Below are 21,003 nucleotides of genomic sequence, written 5' to 3' on the forward strand. Positions count from 1 at the left end.
GGGATATTATCAATTCTTAATTTCTTTTTTGAGTATACTCCTGTTCATTATATATAAATACCCTAAATTGGCTTGGAAAGATAATAGACAGTTTGTTTAGCTTACTAAATTTATTGTTTTCACACAGTTTTTAAATAAGTATAGTATTTCTAAATAGGTTTTAACATCTAACAAAGTATCTAAAGTTTAAAACTTCTATAATGTTTTAGGTTATTTTAGCTAGATTTTTAGAATTTTGCTAATTATAAGTTTTAATTCTGACTATATTTTTAGCGAGTAACTGCTAAAAACAAATAAGCTTAAAAATGTATTCACTTACACAACTTTCATATTGAGTCTAATTTACTTTACAATGGAACTATAGTGTGTTTATCGTAGTCTATTTAAAACTAGAGTATTTAGTATATATAAAGAAGAGTAAATATAAAAATTGAATTAATAATTATAAAGAAAAAGTTATGGGGTTGTTTTGATAAAATTTTATAAAGAAAAAACTAAAAATTAAGATTCATTGGTAAATCCCTTTTTAAATAAAAGTTATTTATTGAAAAATGAAATATTCAATTTAGTTTAGACACAATTAGAATATAAATATTAAAGCAAATAACTATTATTTAAATAAGAGAATTTATACTTTTTCTAATATTATGAAGATTTAATAGTTAGTTTCGAAACATTATAAGAAGATTTATTTCATTCTATTTTTCTTAAATTGAGAAGATAGAGAAAAATAACATATATTTACTACTAGAGGTTATTTAATGGCTTTGCTTTCACTTTAATTTCTAAATATCTTAGATATTAAATGTAAGATGAAAGATTCTACTAAATTAAGTTTGACATTCAAAATTTACTTAGTATCAGTTGTTTTACAAAATATATTTCAAATCACATGACATTTTAATCTGCTCAAATTCTTTATGATTTATATCAAGACTTTTGATTTTAAATCAAATTAGACTAAAAAAATGATTTTGATATTAATTTAATTTTTATTAATATAATTAAAAATTTTAATTTGGTTTTTTATTTTTTGAAATATACATTTTTGTATTTTATTAATTTATTACTAAAAATTTTTAAATAATTAATTATTAACTTTATTTGAAATTTTCATTTAATTTAAATAATAACTTACCTAGTAGAACTGAATCTAATTATTTTGATGTTCCATGTTTTGAAATTTACATTTGAATGAGTAATTATTTATTATGGTATTTTTCATTCTTTTATTATTTGTATGTAATTATAAGAGTTAAATTCTGAGCTTTTATCAACGCCAAGCATAAGATTTTAATTGCTTATTTAAAAAGTTTTTCTTTATTATTTTTATAAATTTTAGTCAATATTTTCAATTGAGAAAATAGAAATAAAAAAAGACTATAAATGAATTTCTCAACCCTCAGAAAAATTATAGGAAATTTGTGTATCTCTTAAGTTTTGAAATTAAAAAAAAATTAGAATAAATTTCAGTTAAGTATGATCCTATTTGTTATCATATGTAAAAACAAAATATGTTTTAAAATAAACTAAAAAATATAATATACTGTAAATGCTCATTAATTAAGGCATTCCCTAAGTATTTTTTTTACCCAAAAAAAAGTGCCAAAATAAATAGTTTGATATATAAAATTTCTTCAAAAAAGAATAAAAATTGTTGGAGACACAGTTTATTAAATTATAGACAGTAAAAGAAAATAATACATCACAAAATATCTGAGTGCATTAATTAAAAATACTTTTTTAAACTTAATTGAAATTATATAATTAAAAAATATCTTTTATATATTCTGTTGCAAAACAACTAAAATAAAGATTCAAAAAAAGATTTTTTTAGATTCAAAATGTATAAATAATAACTATTATTCTGGATTTCCTTTTTTTACTACTTGACAAATATATATAGCATTGTAGTTACAATACTACTATATATAGAAAGGAATGAATTAGCTTATTTCATCACATTTTTCTCAATATTTATTATTGATAAGCTTGTAACTCTGATGTTTATGATTGGAAGTAGAGATAGGCTTATTTTTTGGGTATGTGATATTTTTTAAGTAGGTTTCATTTACATATTTGTGGTTGATGAATTCTTTGAAAATGTGTAATGTTCTTTGGTCCTGAAAATTCCATCAAGGCTAGCTCCTTAACTATTTTTAGAGTTTATTTTTTTCTTTTGCTTAGGTGTATTAGATAACGATAATGGACTAAGCTGTATTTAAATATTAGCTGTATTCAATTTTCTTTTGTTTTTGACGCTCTTTTTCTCATATAGTTCAATATTTTCAATATTTAACAACTCAGTAACATATACTAGAGAAAGAATACAATATGTATTTAAGTATTTTTATTTTACTGTTACTTTCTACATAACATTAAGCACTTTAACTTTTTATAAAGATTACTTTGGAATTAACTTGGGATATTACTAATTCTTAATTGCTTTTTTGAATATAGTGTTATTCTTAATTAATAAGTATCCAAAATAGGTTTGGAAAGATAAAAGAGAGAGTGATAGGCTTTTTATTTTTACTCTTACAACTCAGTTTTTGAACAAATACAGTATTGAAAAGTAGATAACATAAAATGGTAAAAAATCTTAAGTTTAAAATTTTTAAAACATTTTTGGTTATTTTAGCTAGATTTTTAGAATTATACTCATAATAAGCTTTAATCGAGAATATGTTTTTAGTGAGCAGATGCTAAATGGAAATAAACTTAAAGCATTCTTCACTTATACAACATTCATACTTAGTTTAATTTATTTTATATTTGAATTCTAATCAGTTTATCATAGTCTTTTTAGATTTAGAAAGTTTAAAATAAAAAAAGAAGAGCAAATATCAAAATTGAATTTGATACTATCAAGAAAAAACTATGATGTTGTTATTGTAACATTTTATGAAGAAGATCCTTAAGATTAAGATAGATTGATAAATCCCTTAATAACAAATAGAGATGCTTTGAAGGAGGAAATACTCAATTTACTTAGGATATAAATAAAATATAAATCATAAAATAAATACTTAGAATTTAAGGATGAAATTTTATACTTTTCTTAATTTTATGAATATGCTATTATTAATTTACCAGAAATATACCTAAAAGAAGAATAATATATTTTTTTATAGTTAATGCGTAAGAAAAAACTTGTGAAAATATACTATGAAAGATTATTTAATGGGTTTACTTTCACTCAAACTTCTGAAAGTATTAAATGTCATTTTTTATAGCCTAAAATAATTCGCCCAATAAATTTAGATATATCAAATATACTTAGTATAACTTGTTTTACAAAGAATATTTAAAATCTCATGATATTTTAGTTTGCTCAAATTCTTTACGATTTATATTAGGACTATTGATTTAAAATGAAACAAACTGGAAGAAAAACTTATCTTATTAAATATATAGTTTGTTTTTTTTAACTATATATATAATTAAAAAAATTTATTTAATATTTATTTATTCTCTAAAAAATAAACAAAATTAAATTAAAATTTTTATTAAGAAATCTACACATTTTAATCTAATATATAAATTTAAATTCCTTTTTTAATATTTATTATAAATTTAAAAGGATAAATAAGAATTTATTTTTTTTTAATGAGATCAAAATTACATTTTTTAATAAAACTTTTAAAATAATTTTAAGTATTAAGAAGTGATTTAAAACTAAATCCCAATCCATTTTTATAAATTAATTTCTAATTAATAATGCTTACTAATGCTGATAAAAATCAGGCTTAAAAAACAGAGCTGTAAAAAAAAAAAACATAACAAAGCAATACTAAATAGAATTTATCAAAAATAATTATTAAAAATTTTAATTATTTTGAAATTTATAACAAATTGATTACTAACATTACAGACTGAACTATCAATAGTCTAAAAGCTATAAAGCTTTTTAAATAGTTTTTAATTTAAATTAAATATCCTTATCCTATTAAATAGATTTAGACATTCAAAATAAGCTTAGTATCAATATTTAATTAGATTTTTATTTTTTGATATATATTTGTATTTCATCAATTTATTACTAAAAAATTTTGAAATAATTATTATTTTTATTTGAAATTTTAACTCCATTTAAATTGTAACTTAACTAGTAGAACTGACTCTAATTATATTGATGTTCTACTAAAAGAGTAGGAATTATTTTTTATAAAATACAACTAATTAACCCTAAAATATTTTATATGGTTGAATTTATTTTTAAAATGCTTAAATTCAAATAAATTGTTTGATATATAAAATTTCTTCAAAAAATAATGAAAAATTGTTGGAGACACAGTTTATTAAATTATAGACAGAATATGAGAAAATAGTACATCACAAAGCTCTAAGTGCATTAATTAAAAATACCCTTTTTATACTTAATTGAAATTATATAATAAAAAAATATCTTTGATATATTCAATTACAATACAACTAAAATACAGATTCTAAAACATATTAAAAAAGATTCAAAATGTATAATGAACCGCTATTATTTTGGATTTCCTTTTTTTACTACTTGACAAACATATATAGTATTGTAGTTACAATACTACTATATATAGAAAGGAATGAATTAGCTTATTTCATCACATTTTTCTCAATATTTATAATTGATAAGCTTGTAACTCTGATTTTTATGATTGGAAGTAGAGACAGATTTATTTTTTGGATATGTGATATTTTTTAAGTAGGTTTCATTTACATATTTGTAGTTGATTAATTCTTTGAAAATGTGGAAGGTTCTTTGATTCTTAAAATTCCATCAAGGCTTACTCCTTAATTATTTTTAGAGTTTATTTTTTTCTTTTGCTTAGGTGTATTAGATAATAGTGATGGACTAAGCTGTGCTTAAATATTAGCTGTATTCAATTTTCTTTTGTTTTTGACACTATTTTTCTCATATAGCTCGATACTATCAATAGTTAAAAACTCAGTAAGATATACTAGAGGAATAATACAATATGTATTTAAGTATTTTTATTTTACTGTTACTTTCTACATTACATTATGCACTTTAACTTTTTATTAAGACTGCTTTGGAATTAACTTGGGATATTACTAATTTTTAATTGCCTTTTTGCAAATAATGTTATTCTTAATGAATAAATATCCAAAATTGATTTGGAAAGATTAAAGAGAAGTTGATAGATTTTTTTTATTTATTCTAGCAACTCAGTTTCTGAACAAATACAGTGTAGAAAAATAGATAACCTAAAATGGTAAAAAATCTTAAGTTTAAAACTTTTAAAACATTTTTGGTTATTTTAGCTAGATTTTTAGAATTTTACTTATAATAAGTTTTAATCGAGACTATGTTTTTAGTGAGTAGATGCTATATGGAAATAACCTTAAAATCTTCTTCACTTATACCACATTTATACTAAGTTTAATTTATTTTATATCTGAATTCTAATCAGTTTATTAAAGCCTTTTTAGATTTAAGAAGTTTAAAATAACAAAAGAAGAATAAATATCAAAATTGAATTTAATTCTATCAAAAAAATGCTATGATATTGTTGTTATAACATTTTATAAAGAAGATCCTTAAGATTAAGATAGGTTGATAAATCCCTTAACAACAAATAGTGATGCTTTGAAGGAAGAAATACTAAATTTACTTAGGATATAAATAAAATACAAATTATAAAATAAATAATTAGAATTTAAGTAAGAAATTTTATACTTCTCTTAATTTTATGAATATGCTATTATTAATTTACCAGAAATATACCTAAATAATTTAGATAGTATTTTTTTCAAGTTATTACGTGAGAACAAACTTGTTAAAATATACTATGAAAGATTATTTAATGGCTTTACTTTCACTCAAACTTCTGAAAGTATTAAATAGTATTTTTTATAGCTTGAAGTAATTCGCCCAATAAATTTAGATATAGCAAATATACTTAGTATATCTTGCTTTACTAAAAATATATAAAATCTGATGACATTTTAGTCTGCTCAAATTCTATATGATTTATATTAGGACTATTGATTCTAAATGAAAAAAACTGAAAGAAAAACTTATGTTTTATTTTATTTTAATAAAATCTAATTAAATAAGTTAATTTTTTCATTTTAACTATTAAGATTTATAATTTTTAAAATGTTTTTATTATCTGTTTATATAGAAATATTATATTTTATAATTAACACTTTATTGAATATTAACTTGGTTTAAAATTTATTTTTAATTATAACTATAACTTTAAACTTGTATAGTAGAACTACTTTAAATTTATAATAAGTTCAATATTGTATATTTTAGGGAATATTTAATTTTTTGTTTATCAATTAATAAATAAATAAATAAATAATTTTTTGAAATGATAGTTTTAGTATATTAAAAAAAAAAATAAATAAATTTTCATTTATTTATTAGATTTCTTCATTTATTTAAAAATGATAAGGAAATATCAAAGAAAGTGTTGATATTTATTTATCTTTTTTACTTTTTACTCAAGAAATAATTATACAAGAATAGCTAAAAGTTTAAAACCTTTTGTTACTTTAATTTTAAAAATACTTAAATGAATTTAAATATAATTATTATTAAAAATCTTTGAATATAAAAAAAATTTAGTAAAGATTCAGAATTTATTTTTTGGTCTAATTAATCCGAATACCTATTTAAAGATTTACTGTAAAACAAAATAAAAGTTGTAGGAGTCTCAAAATTTTTAAAATGATTGCTATCAGAAAGATAAAAAGATCAGAAATAAATATCTTGAAAAAGAAAGCTTACTAATTTAATAAAATAATTGGTATTTAAGATGATGATAATTATTAAAATTTGCTGAAAAAATTAATTAAAAAAAGCTGCAATTCTAAAAAAATATTGAAAATGTACAGTGACAAGCTTTTATTCTGGATTTCATTTTTCTTTTACTTAACAAATATCTATAGTATCATAGTTGCTATATTGCTTTATATAGAAAGAAACGAACTAGCCTATTTCATATCCTTTTTTTCAATCTTTGTTATCGATAAGCTTGTAACTCTTTTTATTTTGCTTAGAAGGTATAGCTCTTTGACTTTTTGGATATGTGATGTTTTTTAAGTAGGTTTCATTTACATATTTGTGGTTGATTCATTCTTTGAATCTGTAAGTAGCTCTTTGAGTCTAAAAATTCCATCAAGGCTGGTTCCTTAAGTAATTTTGGAGTTTATTTTTTTCTTTTGCTTAGGAGTTTTAGATAATGATGATGGACTCAGCAGTGCTTAAATGTTAGCTTTAATAAATTTTCTTTTGTTTTTAGCGCTCTTTTTCTCATATAGTTCAATATTATCAATAGTTAACCTCCAATAGATTTAACGACAATTAGTGCAACTCGTATTCAAGTATTTTTATTTTATTGTTACTTTCTATATAACATTATGTACCTTGACATTTTATGAAGATTGTTTTGGAATAAACTTGGGATATTACTAGTTCTTAATTTCTTTTTTGAGCATACCCCTCTTCTTAATATACAAATACCCTAAAGTGGCTTGGAAAGATACTTAACAGTCATAATAGCTTATTAGATTTATTGTTTTTACACTGTTTTTAAATAAGTTCAGTGTTACTAAACAGATATTATACAAAAGCAAAGTATCTAAAGCTTAAAACTTTTAAAATGTTTTAGGTTATTTTAACTAAATTTTTAGAATTATGATAATTATAAGTTTTAATTCAGACTATATTTTTAGCGAATAGCTGTTAAAAACAAATAAACTTAAAAATCTATTCACTTACTCAACATTCATATTGAGTCTAATTTACTTTGCAATGGAATTGTAATGTGTTTATCGTAGTCTATTTACAACTAGAGTGTTTAGTATTTATAAAGATGAGGAAATATAAAAATTGAATTTATAATTATAAAGAAAATGCTATAGGATTGTTTTAATTAAATTTTATAAAGAAAATCCTAAAAATTAAGATTCTTTGGAAAATCCTTTTTTAAATAGAAGTGAGTTTTTGAAAAAAGAAATATTCAATTTAGCTCACACACAATTAGAATACTAGCATTAAAATAAATAATTATAATTTAAATAAGAATATTTATATTTTTCCTAATTTTATGAAGATTTAGTAGTTAGCTCCAAATAATTATAAGAAAATTTATTTTAATCTATTTTTCATAAACTGAGAAAAGAGAAAAAACTAACAGATATTTACTACTAGAGATTATTTAATGGCTTTGCTTTCACTTAAACTTCTGAATTTCTTAGACTTTAAATTTATATTTATGAAAGATTCTATTAAATAGATTTAGACATTCGAAATATACTTAGTATCAATTGCTTTACAAAGCATATATCAAATCACATGACGTTTTAATCTGCTCAAATTCTTTATGATTTATATCAAGACTATTGATTTTAAATCAATTTAGACTAAAAAAATCATTATGAAATATTTAATTTTTATTAATAAAATTAAAAATTTTAATTAGATTTTTAACTTTAAAAAAAATAAATAAATAAACACCAAAAAAAACCAAGTTAAAAAAAATTAAAACAACAACTACTAAATAAAATATTTTGTCATTATTCGAGTTTGAAAAAGACAGTACTCTCACTTACTTGGGTACTATATATTTTTATTTTTTATATATATTTATATTTGTCCAATTTATTATAAAACAATTTTGAGGTAATTATTAACTTTATTAATTTTCATTAAATTGCTAATTTAAGAGATGTTCCTTACTTTCAATTAATATTTGAATAAATAATTATTATGTACATTTTTATTCTTTTATTAATTTAATGAATTTAAGCAGCTTAAATTCTGTGCTTTTATCAATCTGAAGCAAAAGATTTTAATTGTTTTTTCAAAAAGTTTTGCTTTATTTTTTTATAAATTCTAATCAAAATTTTCAATTGATAATAGTAATAATAAAAGGCTGTAAATAAATTTATCAATCCATAAAAGAATTATAGGAATTCTGTGTATCCTTTAGTTTTATATTTATTTTTGATAAATTTTCTAAAAAAAATAATTTTAAAAATGTTTTTATTATTAATTTTTATAGAAATTTTATATTTAATAATTAAATTCATTTTATATGATTATTAACTTTCTTTTAAATTATAACATTAAACTGGTAGAACTACTCTAAATTTAAAAAAGACTCAATATTAAATACATTTGGGGATATTTAGTTTCTTTTTATTTATCATTTAATTAACTTTTTGAAATGTTAGTCTTACTATATTAAGTTAAATAAAAATATTAAAAACGGTAATATATACCTAAATAAGAGGAAAAGAGCAATGAAAGAAATAAAAAGAGCTGAATCACTAAATAAAGATATGATAAAAAAATAAGAATACAAAAGTATTAATTCCTAACTTGACATTATTGAAAAGTTAATAGAATATATTAAGATCAATATTGATAAAGACATTTTATCAAAAGATGCATAGGGTGTTATTGAATATTCAAATAAAGCTATGTCAAGTCTAAATAGTTACAAAATCTAGATAAAGCAAGCTTAAAAAATTAAAGATAAAGATTCAGTTTTATCTTTAAAGAACTCATCTTCTAAATATAAGTAAACTTTCTCAAAAAATCAATATTTATTTAAATCTATTTTTATAAAGATTGAACTATTTTAAAAGATTAATTCTACCTAATTTAAAAGAAAATGTTTAAATGATTTTATAATAATTTAATAAAATTTCAAATAAAAAAATACTTCATAAATAGATGGAAATGAAGGGATAAATATTTAAAATAAAGTAAATTAAAATTAATTTTAAAAAACCAATAAGAAATAATGTCAGGTTTTTAAAAAAATGACTATCATCTTTTTTAAAATCATGAAAATATAATTTATTTAATTAGCAAAACTAAAAAACTATGAAAATAATTAAACTAATTTTTTAATTTAGATAATTAAAACAAAATATTTAAATAAATAAAAATAGTTGTTAAATTAACCTAACTATTTAAGTAAACTCTCTTATATATTTCATTAAAAAAATAAAAAAAAAGAGATTTTATTTTATATTTTCAATATCAATCATAAAAAGAAATACTAATTAATTATTTTATATGATAAAAATAAGTTGTAAGAAAATGTGCTAAGAAGAGCAATTAATTATGAAAGGTATCTTAAAAAATTATTAATTCGTTTTAAAAAACTATTAAAAAAGCCCTTTACAAATATGCTAGAATTTATTGTCATAACAACCGTTGAGCTATTCAAAAAGCAATAAAAACTAGCTTTAAAGTAATGTTCAAAACAAACAAAAATCACTTGTTGAAATTTATTCTCAAACTTAAAAATAAACTCTGCTTAATCTGATTTAAAAGAAGGATTATAAAAAATTTAAATCTACATTGATTAAATTTGCTTACAAAAAAAATAATATTTAGAAATTAGAAGTTAATAATAGTTTAAAAGTTTGTAAATCAATTTTTCAACAGAATAGTTTTTCTGCAGAACTAATCTCTAGCTTAAAAGGATAAACAAATACACTACCTTTTGGTTAGCTAATAGAAAATCAAACAAATAGTAATGAAAGCCATAGCAGCTCACACTAAATTCACTTTAATCTAAAATAAATGAAATAATAATTTAAAACAATTTAGAGTTTTAACAGTTGTTAAGAAAATAGCTGTCTCAAAAGTTAATTTAGACACAATGATGAAAACAGAATATTAGGAGGAGGATCATGCTTTTCTAAAGGTTAAGCTAATTAAGTAAACCCTATTAGCAAATTTGATAAATAGCTGAATGAAAATTAAATACAAACTTTAAAATAAGATCCAAATTTCAAGTAAGATCTTCAAACAGAACAAATTAAATTATAAGACAAAGACACTTAGCCAAAAAAGAAATAAGCTAATAAGCGTTAAAATAATTTCGATTCTCATTATGAAGCCTATTTTACCAATGAATATGTTGACGACGAAGAAATAGAAACTCATATAAGGCTTTTGATTCAAGATACAATTTATCGCTTTAGAGAGTAAATAGTATAAATGCAAATTAGATATAAAGTTGTTGATTTGATTAACTTAATAATCAATTACCTATTGATTGTTATTTAAAAGAAATTCAATCAAAGCTTACAGGAAGATGTAGATGAAGTTGAAAAAGAATTAAAAAAACTGTAAAAATATTGTAAAGAAAACAGAAAAAGGTATCCTTGCTTAGATCTGTATTAATATATAGAAATTTTAATTTCCCTCAACTAATAGAGGATTGGTTTAGACAAGGCTAATTAAAGTACTATCAGTAAAATAGCAGAAAAAATTATTTAAGTTGCTAAATTTGGTGCTGGTTTTGTAAGTATTGCAGGCGCTGTCTAGAATTTAACTAGCATTAATTTCGATGACATCAAAAAAATGATGAATGAAGTCAAATAAATATTTGCTTAGATCACTTCGAAGTCAAATATGGAGCAAGGATAGATAGGTGCAGAAGCATACACTAATTACAATAGAGGTAAACTATCTAATAAGATATGTGCTTTGTGGTTTAGAAAAGTTTAAGCGATTGGAGATGATGTTTTAGATACTTAAAAAGAAATTATTTTTTATTTAGAGGAAACATCCAACATGTAGGATAAAGATAACTAAGAAATAATTCTTTTCGTATACATGCAATTAAATTATTTGTTGACTAAGCTTTAAAAAAGAGATAACCTCTAAGGGTTTTCCAAAGTTCTCAAAGAACTAGGCAAGTAAAAGCTAATAATTAACTTTGCAAATTAGCTATAACTCAAGGAATACTCTAATGGGATCATAGATTACATTAAAAATCTTGCTAGTTTGATAGTTACTAAAGAACAGTTTAGATACTTAAAAGCTTCTATACTGCTACACTTTGCTTAAATCATCGAAAACTTTTAAAATGAAAAGCAGCAATATCACTAAATCATGATTGGTCTCTGCATAGATTACTTACAAGAAAAATAAATTTAAGTAAAAATTGTGTATAAAGGAAATTTAAAAATGATTTAATTCATTCACAATATAGATAAATATTATCAAGAGGTTGTTGAAGAATCAAAACAATCCAAAAAGAAATTAAGTATCCTTGTCAACAACGAGGAGTAAGTTAACAATATTGTGAACAGTATAGAAAAAGAAGAAGATATACCTAAATTATTAGCAATAAGTTTTGTTTAAATGTGGGAAGTCAGTGTCAAATAGAGATAAGACTAGCATAAAATAGCTCACAAAGATGATGCATTGCTTGAAGCAATCAATTTGTACATAAAGTAACAAGTTATTTACCAAGATGGTAATAAAAAATTTAATGAATAAAGCAGTAGTAAAAAAGAAGAGAAAGATGCTGTAAAGTAGATAATTGATCTATTCCTTATACCAAATTTTGTACAGCCTTCAACAAATAACCAGGTGTAATAAAATTAATCATAGCTGTAAAAAGTTGATAATGGTTCATGCAAAATTTTATCAATATTAGCCGAAGGAGGATCTGGAAAATCAATGCTTTTAAAAAAAATTGAGGTCGAGTTATTAAAGAGTGATTCAGAATACATTTAAGATGAAAGAGCCGAGTATATTCCACTTATAATCAAATGTAATTCTTTAGATATAAAATAGCCTTCTATTGAAAAATTCTTAGAGTCTCAAAACTTAAAAAGTAATGAGATTGAAATATTAAAAAAATCTGAACGTAATAAGTTATTAATGTTAGATGGCTACGATGAATACACAGGAAACTACTTTAAGGTTTTCTAAGAGCTGAAAATATATGAGTGGGTAAACACAATAGTTATTGTCACTTCTAGATTAGAAAAGATATCTGTTTCTGATGCAAAAATATACTTCAACTATTATGATGAGAAAGGAAGATAAGGAGATAATGATTCTTTTGCTATTTTAAAGCTTGAAAAAATCACAAACTCTGATATCGAATTCTATTTAGAAAAGTTTAAAACGCAAAATATGAAAGATAATTAAAAAAATTTTAACACTGATTAGTATGATAAATTCCAGAAAATTGTTTTTGAAAATAAGAAATTTATCTAATTACTTAAATTGCCAATTAACTTATACCTCACAACTAGAATGATTCTTGACCTAGATCTCAATGACTAAAATATATTAGATATTTTTAAAACCGCCACAGATTAAATAGAAATTTAAGAATTGTTTTTCTAACAGCAATTCAAAAAATATTCGGAAATGTTTATTTAGTAGCTCAATTTAAAATGTGAAGAAAATTCAGATTTAATAAATCAACTTTAATTATCTCATTTTGAGTATTTCTAAACAATTGCTATGCACATGTTCAAATAAAAAGGAATTAAACCAAACTTTTTATCTACTACGAGAGAATCTATCAATTTCACTCTACGAAATGAAACTTTAAGTTGTTTATAAAGGAATAAAATAAAAAAAGAGCAGCTTATTGAACATTTAAACAATTATATAGATTCTAGAGTTATAACGAGAATATAGCTGATCTTAGATGAAGACAATCAAATTGATTAGCTTGATGGAAATAAATCCAAGCAAAAATAAAATTAATCTTAAAAAAATTAGGCAGATAACTTATCCTCTGAATTTGAATTTAGGCACAAATCTATTTTCGAATATTTTGCAGCTAGAGCGATGAAGTTTGATTTTGACATACATAAAGAAAATATTCACAAGCTATCTATGGAAGAGCTTTAAAAGTTTAGTATAAATCAAAAAACAATTATGAATAGGGGATACAACCAATCAGAATAACAAATTCTATTAAAACTTTTCAAATTAATTAATTATGACAAAAATAATTGCGATTTCAAAAAATCTTATGAGTCTAATGAAATCGAAAAAAATAACAGATACTTTTAATATATAAGAAGGTCTCATATTGAAAAGTTTGACCAAAAAAGTTTAATTGATACAGGATCGTCTAATTTACTTTCTGCTATTTTTATTTCAAATTTTTCCTTTCATAATTTGGTGCTTAGTCAATGCTCTCTTTCTACACTTTACAATTAAAATAATAGATATTACAAAATTATTTTTGATTAGTGCAATTTAAATCATGCACTATTAAAAAATATTTAAAGTGTTTCAATTGAATCTTCATTTATTGAGTAAGCTAATTTCGATGCTAATTAAGAAGTCTTTTCTACAGATAACATTTTTAATGTTAATAAAATTATCTTTCAAGGAAACACACTTATTACAGTTAGCAACCAAGGATATATCTCTAAATTTAAAATAGGAAGCAGTGAATAAAAGCAATTCAATTTGGAATAGACTAAAAGAATTACTAAATCACCTTTAAATCAATTAAAGATATGTTCTAGCGATCAAGTAGCCGTTACAGCAAAGGCAACATTGTTTTTGGTAAACTCAAAAGATCTTTAAATTCACAAAATTAAAAGATTTTAAGAATTTGTTACAAATTTAGATGTTGAAAATAACTCAATTGTTATTTAATTATAGAATAATAAAAACTATTTTGGAAATTTAAATTTAGATTTCAAAGAAATATCTATTATTGGTACAAATGCAAAATTATCCAGAAAAGCTAACATATTGATTACTTATCACGACTATTCGTTAATAGTTTATAATAAAACAAATGAAGAATTTATTAAATCTTAAGAAATCAATACTGCTAGCATAACACTATTTATATTTTCTCCAAACGATAAATACTTCATAACAATTAATGATTAAAAAGATTGTACAGTATTTGATCTTGAGAAGAATTTCGATTTAATCAAAATTATTAATGATCATAATCGTTAGATTACTTCAGTTTCTTTTTCTGATAATGGTAAATACATGGCTACTGGCTCTAGGGATTAAACTTGCAAGATTTGGAATACAGAGTAGGACTTTTAACTTGTTAAAACGATATTAGGACACGAAGAAACTATTGAGTAAGTAGCTTTTTCTTGGGATAATAAATATCTAGCAACAAGTTCTGAAGATAAAGTTTGCAAAATATGGGATTTAGAAAAATAATTTGAAATAATTAATTCCTTACAAGGTCATTCAGCACCTGTGAAGTCTGTTACTTTTTCTCCAAATTGTAAATATCTTGCAACTGGCTCTGATGATAACACTTGCAGAATATGGGATGTAGATAAAAACTTCTAATTAGTCTATACAATTAAAGAACATACCCACTATGTTGATTCAGTTACATTTTCACCAGATGGTAAATATCTCGCTACTGGCTCTTATGATAAGACATGCAGGGTATGGAGTGTTGAAAAAGGTTTTTAATTAGTGAAAAATATTGATTCTAATAATTTTTAGTTGACTTCAATAGCTTTCTCTGCTGATAGTAAATACTTGGCAACTGCCTGCTGGGATAATTTTTTGAAGATTTGGAATGTGCATAAAGATTTTGAGATTATCACTTCAATTAATATTAGAAGCAGTTTGGTTTCAGTTTCTTTTTCCATAGATAATAAATATGTGGTAGCAAGTATGTATGGTAGTTGCATAGTATATGATTTGTTGTCTAATTTTAATGAAGTCAATTAATTCAAATGCCATGAAGAAATAATAAAGTAAATTACTTTTTCTAAAGACGGCAAATACATGGCAACGGCAGCTAATGATAATACTTGCAAAGTATGGGATGTACAGAAAAATTTCGAGCTTGTAACTACATTACAAGGTCATATAAGCTCTGTGTATTCAGTATCTTTTTCAGCTGACAGCAAATTTATAGCAACAGGTTCTTAGGACAAAACTTGTAAAATATGGAATATCGATAAGGGTTTTGAGCTTGTCGATACAATACAAGGTCATTTTGAACATATAAATTCTGTTTCTTTTTCTTCAAATGGTAGGTTTATAGCAACAGGCTCGCATGATAAAACTTGTAAAATCTGGAATCTAGGATAAGGTTTTGAAATAATAAATGCTATACAAAGCCACACTGAAAAAATAAAATGTGCTGCTTTTTCTAAGGATTGTAGATATCTTGCTACTAGTTCTGATAATACTTGCATTTGGGATGTAGAAAAAGACTTTGAGCTTATCCATGTTATAAGAGATCATACAAATACTGTAACTTCAGTTGCATTTTCTTTTGATGGTAAATATTTAGCTACTGGTTCTGAAGATAACACCTGCAAAATATGGAGCACTGAAAAGGGTTTTGAAATAGTAAAGACAATCAAAGATCATACTAGTTATATTTGTTCAGTAGCTTTCTCTTCAAATAATAAATATCTAGCAACTGGCTCTGTAGATAGCACTTGCAAGATATGGAATGCATAGAATACTTTTGAAATGATTAAAACACTGGAAGGCCATACTAGATATGTAAATTCTGTTGCATTCTCTCCAAATAGTAAGTTTTTAGCAACTGGTTCTGAGGATGAAACATGCAAAATATGGAATACAGAAAAAAGTTTTGAGCTTTTAATTACTATAAAAGCTCATAATAGAGAAATAAAATCAGTTACCTTTTCTCCTGATGGTAAATACTTAGCAACTAGTTCTGAAGATAATACTTGCAAAATTTGGGATGCATTAAAAGACTTTGAATTAATCTAAATAATAAGAGGTCATACTAAACAAGTGAATTCTATTGCTTTTTCAACTGATAGCAAATAGCTCACTACTGGTTCTGAAGATAAAACTTGCAAGATATGGAGTACAGAAAACAATTTTGAACTAATGAATTAAATGGAATGTTTTGCAGAAACAGTTTCAAGTATTGCATTTTCTTCAGATGGTAAATTTTTGTGTGTTGGTTCATAAGGATGCAATATTATGCAATAGCTTAATTGTTAATATACCATTTGAACATTATTATAAATATTAAACTAAATATTATAAATTTGTTTGATCTTATTAATATTTTTTAGTAAGTTATTATTCAGAATTTATATTTTATATATCGTATGTACTTAAAACAGACAGTGCACTATACAAATAACAATATAAAATTTTATATAAATACAAATTTAATAATAATATTAATAGTATTATTTATCAATAAATATTTTCTTTACTTTATTTTACATAGTTATAAAGGAAAATTTTGTTGCAATAAATTAAAAATATTAAATTTTAATTTTAAAATTAATAAATAAATTTATTTATTAAAATTTTTAAAATGCTTTTTAGGTAAAATAATATTATGTTAGTATCAAAATGATTATAAAATGAATGGAAAAAAAGATGATTTTAGAAGAAGAATAATAAAAATTAAAAATAAAAATTATAATAGTGGTATGAATGGAAATTTAAAGTATATTTAAGTGGTTAAAACAAGAAAAAAGAAATATGCGCAAAAAACTAAATTCATATGCAAACTTAACTTGATTGCAATTACAAACAAAATTTATAGTATTTATAGATTTTAATTTAAAGCAATTAATTAATTGTTAATATCTCATAAATTTATTTTCCTTTATTTTTAGAGACACACAAACAAATAATCAAAGTTAATATTTTAGCTTAAGTTTTTGTTAGTTAGGAATAACAAAATAGTTTTATAACCAATTTATTGCGTTTTTTTCTATCCTTCATAAAATGAGCTTCTCTGGTCCTCTTATGTCGGAAGACTTGAAAAAAGTCTAGGAATAGCTAGCTTAAATAATGAAATAAACTAGTAAATAGAAAGCAAAGAAAACAGATGATTTTAGTGAAAGTAGATCTCAGGATTATCAAAATAATGAGGAAGATTAGACGGAATAAAAATATAAATAAATGATTTCAAACAGCTAAAATATCCCTGATGTAAATTTATTTTAATAACATTAAGCAACTAGAATAATAGTACAATTTACTTAATGAAAAAAATCTTTTTTATGCAACTTTTTTGTTAATTTTTATAATTAATTATTGGATTTCTTAGGATGTAATTTAAAAAAAACTAGGTAGGACTAGTTGACCAAACATCAGATTTGATGCAAAACATAATAAAGGTCATGAAAGACTAAGATTTAAATAACTAACTATAAATATTGACAGATTAAGAAATATCTAAGCCAATTACAGGATTTGATTTGAAAAATGTGATAAATAGAATGCATTAGGGTATTTCTGCTGAGTAATAAAGAATTTAGGGAGCAAGAAATAGTAATGCTGATAGTAGGAATATATCAATGTGTCAAAGCAGTATTTTAAATAAAAGTGCTAATTTTGGTAAGAGTAAGAGTAAATCGCCAGCTCTTTCCTCAAGAACAAAGGCGATAATAAATAAGAAGTAAAAAAATGGTGAATATAAACCTATATACAAAAGATTGGATGAAATCAAACAGCGCCATGAAGAAACAATAATGAGAACAAAAGGGATGTATCCCAAAGTTGAAGAGCCAATACCATCATTTCATCCATAAATTAAAGAGCATAAATTTAAAATCATGTAACATAAAAACAGACAATAATAAAATTGGGATGAGTTTCTCAAAGAAATGAAAGATTGGGATGAAAAAAAAATATCATAAATCAAATAAAGGCAAGCAGAAAAAGAAATGAAAACAAAAGAGATACATACTTTTCGACCAGTGATAAACCGCTCCACTTAAAACATACTTGAAAAAGTACAAAATTTGCAAAGATTCTCAATAACCTACATAAAATACTTTCCATTTAAAAATAGCCAATAAATTAATTTTCAAATTTTTTTTAATCAATTTTTCGTGAAAATTGAGAAAAATCATAATAAATTTTATTGCTTAAATTGTATCCGTTAATAGTAGATTGATTGAACTCTTAAAGTATGAGAATTTTTTTATACTGAAGTATAAAGAATCAATAAAAAAATAAATTATTTGGTATTTAAAGATAACCATTTGTTTTTCAATTTAGAATATATTTATTTATTCTTAATAATCAGAATTTATAATTTAACGTAGCAAATATTTTTTTAAAGCTAAATTATAATTTTGGATAATTTAAATTAATTCAATATCTTATTTGCAATATGTTTTGAATTTTTCTCAAATATTTTAACTTGATAAATATCTAATTTATTAAATAATTAATTAGTCTCCTTCTTTGAAAAATGATTATGACCCTTAAAATATGCAAAATGTAGTTAGTAGACTTTATTCTAGAATGAAAGAAAAGAAATAGAGAGAGGAATAAAGACTAAAAGAAAGTTTCTCTAATTCTCCATTTAGACCTAAAATAAATTAAAACTCTGAAAAACTATTTTTTAAAGTAATTTTCAAAAATAATTTTATGAAATAATTAATTATTTTTTAATTTAATAAATAAAAATATAACTAAAATAAATATTTAATATAAATAAATAACATTTTTAACATATTTATTAACTGTAAATTTTAATGTTTTATACCTTATTTTAATAATTTATTTAATGATTATAAATAATTTAATTAACTTAGATGTGTAATGGAATAAAAGTTCCTTTAGAAGAAAGGATGAAACAAAGAACTCCAATTAAGAATATAATAGATACAACTCCTAGAAATTTGACACCTTAGTAAGGGAAAGTACCAAATACCTTAGATCCCATCAAAGAAGTATAACAATCAAATAACTAAGTGCCTTCATTTAAAAATCAGGGTGAGTAGCTAAATAAATCACTTTAGCTTTAAAACAGTATTATTTCTAATAAGACACTTACAAAAGAAGGTTTTTTACAAAATAGCTCAGGACTTAATCAAAGCATTCATATTTAAAAAAACATATCCAATAATACAAATTAACTTTCGTTGAGCAATTGTTCTTTTTTAAACAATAATAACAATGGGAATTTAACAAATACTAGTAATATTAACAATATAACTATTTAAACTCCTGAAAATAAGAAATCAAATGGTCTAAACACTTCAAAATCAATAATATTAAGTAAAAATAAAGAAAAAAACCCAAATAATAAAAGTATTCTCGGATTATCCACGAAAGCAACAAATGATACTTAGAAGGAAAACAATTATCATATTTTAATAACAGATGGAAATCAAAGCAGTTAAGAAGATTTATAAATAAATAGATCTAGCATAGTTAAAATAAAACCAAGTAATTCCCCTTAAAGAGCTTCAACCTCTCAGATAGAGCAAAATAGATTAGCTGCTTCCAATTAAAAATAGAATCAACAGAATCTTAGCTTGTAAAATAGTACTTCTAACCTAGTTAATTCAAATAAATTATCGCAATCAATCAACCTCTTAAATTAAAAATCTGCTTAAAAATAAGAAGAGCAAACCTCTTCTCCATAAAAAGCAAATGTAAACCTCACTTACAATATCAGATCCCCCAAGCTAAATCATTCTCCCTTGAAAAAATCTGCTTTGAACTATACTATGACAGTACAGAATATCAAAGCATAAACAAATAAGCTTTCTTCAGCCAGCAAATTTGAAGTTCTAAATACATAAATCAGTCCACTCAAAGATCTTGATAACTAAAACGACATTGAATATGGTTAAAATTTAAAATATATTATTAACCTTCTCAAAAAAGAAGATCCCTCCTTCTCTTAATAAAAAAATTCAATAATGCAATCCTAACATTAAAATTCTTAAAGTAGTCTCCAAATATAGAATAAAATATAAAAATCACCACAAAAGAAAAAATGAAGAAAAATTTGTAAATAAAAATGGTTCTAAATTTATTTTTTGAATTGTAAATATAAAAAATAATCGATAAAATATATAGAAGATATATATTTATCTAATTATATTTTCATTTTATGTAATTAATAGTTTTATATTATTACTTGTATATGCTATTTGTTATATACAATTTTTAAAGGTTTTTAGTCAAGCTATTTTTTAATAAATTCCTGTTCAAGAAGCATTAAACAAATAATTTATATGGTAGAAAAAGAGGAATTTCGAATAATGGAAAAAACAACAAACAAAAAATAAAGCTGTTAAATTATTTGTTTTTTTAATAATGTTAAAAAAATTGTTTCAAAAACAGAAATAAATTTTTTTAATAAAATTAATTGTTTAACTTATATGAATAAAAAGAAAAAGAAAAATTTAGAATATAAAAATATACAATTTATTTATAAATATTAATACAAACTTTTAGTAATAGTTTAATTACTAAAATACAATTAAATATTTGTTATT

At 22.3% G+C, this 21,003-nt stretch overlaps 4 protein-coding genes across 4 annotated transcripts; 3 read left to right on the forward strand and 1 right to left on the reverse strand. All coding sequences in view use genetic code 6, as the record gives it.

Moving 5' to 3' along the window:
* Nucleotides 1-2,110: 2,110 nt before the first annotated feature.
* On the forward strand, nt 2,111-2,454 carry TTHERM_000371138 (transmembrane protein, putative; the record flags this gene model as incomplete). The annotated part of the gene is made up of 2 exons (XM_012796001.1): nt 2,111-2,344; nt 2,404-2,454. 2 exons carry the CDS (start codon nt 2,111-2,113, stop codon nt 2,452-2,454), a joined length of 285 nt encoding a protein of 94 aa, XP_012651455.1.
* A 1,965-nt stretch (nt 2,455-4,419) lies between these two features.
* TTHERM_000371139 (transmembrane protein, putative) lies at nt 4,420-5,004 on the reverse strand (the record flags this gene model as incomplete). The annotated part of the gene is made up of 1 exon (XM_012796002.1): nt 4,420-5,004. One exon carries the CDS (start codon nt 5,002-5,004, stop codon nt 4,420-4,422), a length of 585 nt encoding a protein of 194 aa, XP_012651456.1.
* Nucleotides 5,005-9,120: 4,116 nt separating this feature from the next.
* Nucleotides 9,121-16,878, forward strand: TTHERM_00371140 (WD domain, G-beta repeat protein). The gene is made up of 2 exons (XM_001009544.2): nt 9,121-9,548; nt 10,066-16,878. The coding sequence occupies exons 1-2, from the start codon at nt 9,268-9,270 to the stop codon at nt 16,748-16,750; spliced, it is 6,966 nt and encodes a 2,321-aa protein (XP_001009544.2). The 5' UTR covers nt 9,121-9,267; the 3' UTR covers nt 16,751-16,878.
* A 604-nt stretch (nt 16,879-17,482) lies between these two features.
* On the forward strand, nt 17,483-20,502 carry TTHERM_00371130 (hypothetical protein; the record flags this gene model as incomplete). Its single annotated transcript, XM_001009543.3, has 4 exons — nt 17,483-17,689; nt 17,830-18,495; nt 18,944-19,117; nt 19,306-20,502. 4 exons carry the CDS (start codon nt 17,483-17,485, stop codon nt 20,500-20,502), a joined length of 2,244 nt encoding a protein of 747 aa, XP_001009543.1.
* Between the last annotated feature and the right edge of the window lie 501 nt (nt 20,503-21,003).

The sequence above is a fragment of the Tetrahymena thermophila genome (assembly GCF_000189635.1).
Source record: "Tetrahymena thermophila SB210 genomic scaffold scf_8254777, whole genome shotgun sequence".
Classification (NCBI taxonomy): domain Eukaryota; phylum Ciliophora; class Oligohymenophorea; order Hymenostomatida; family Tetrahymenidae; genus Tetrahymena; species Tetrahymena thermophila.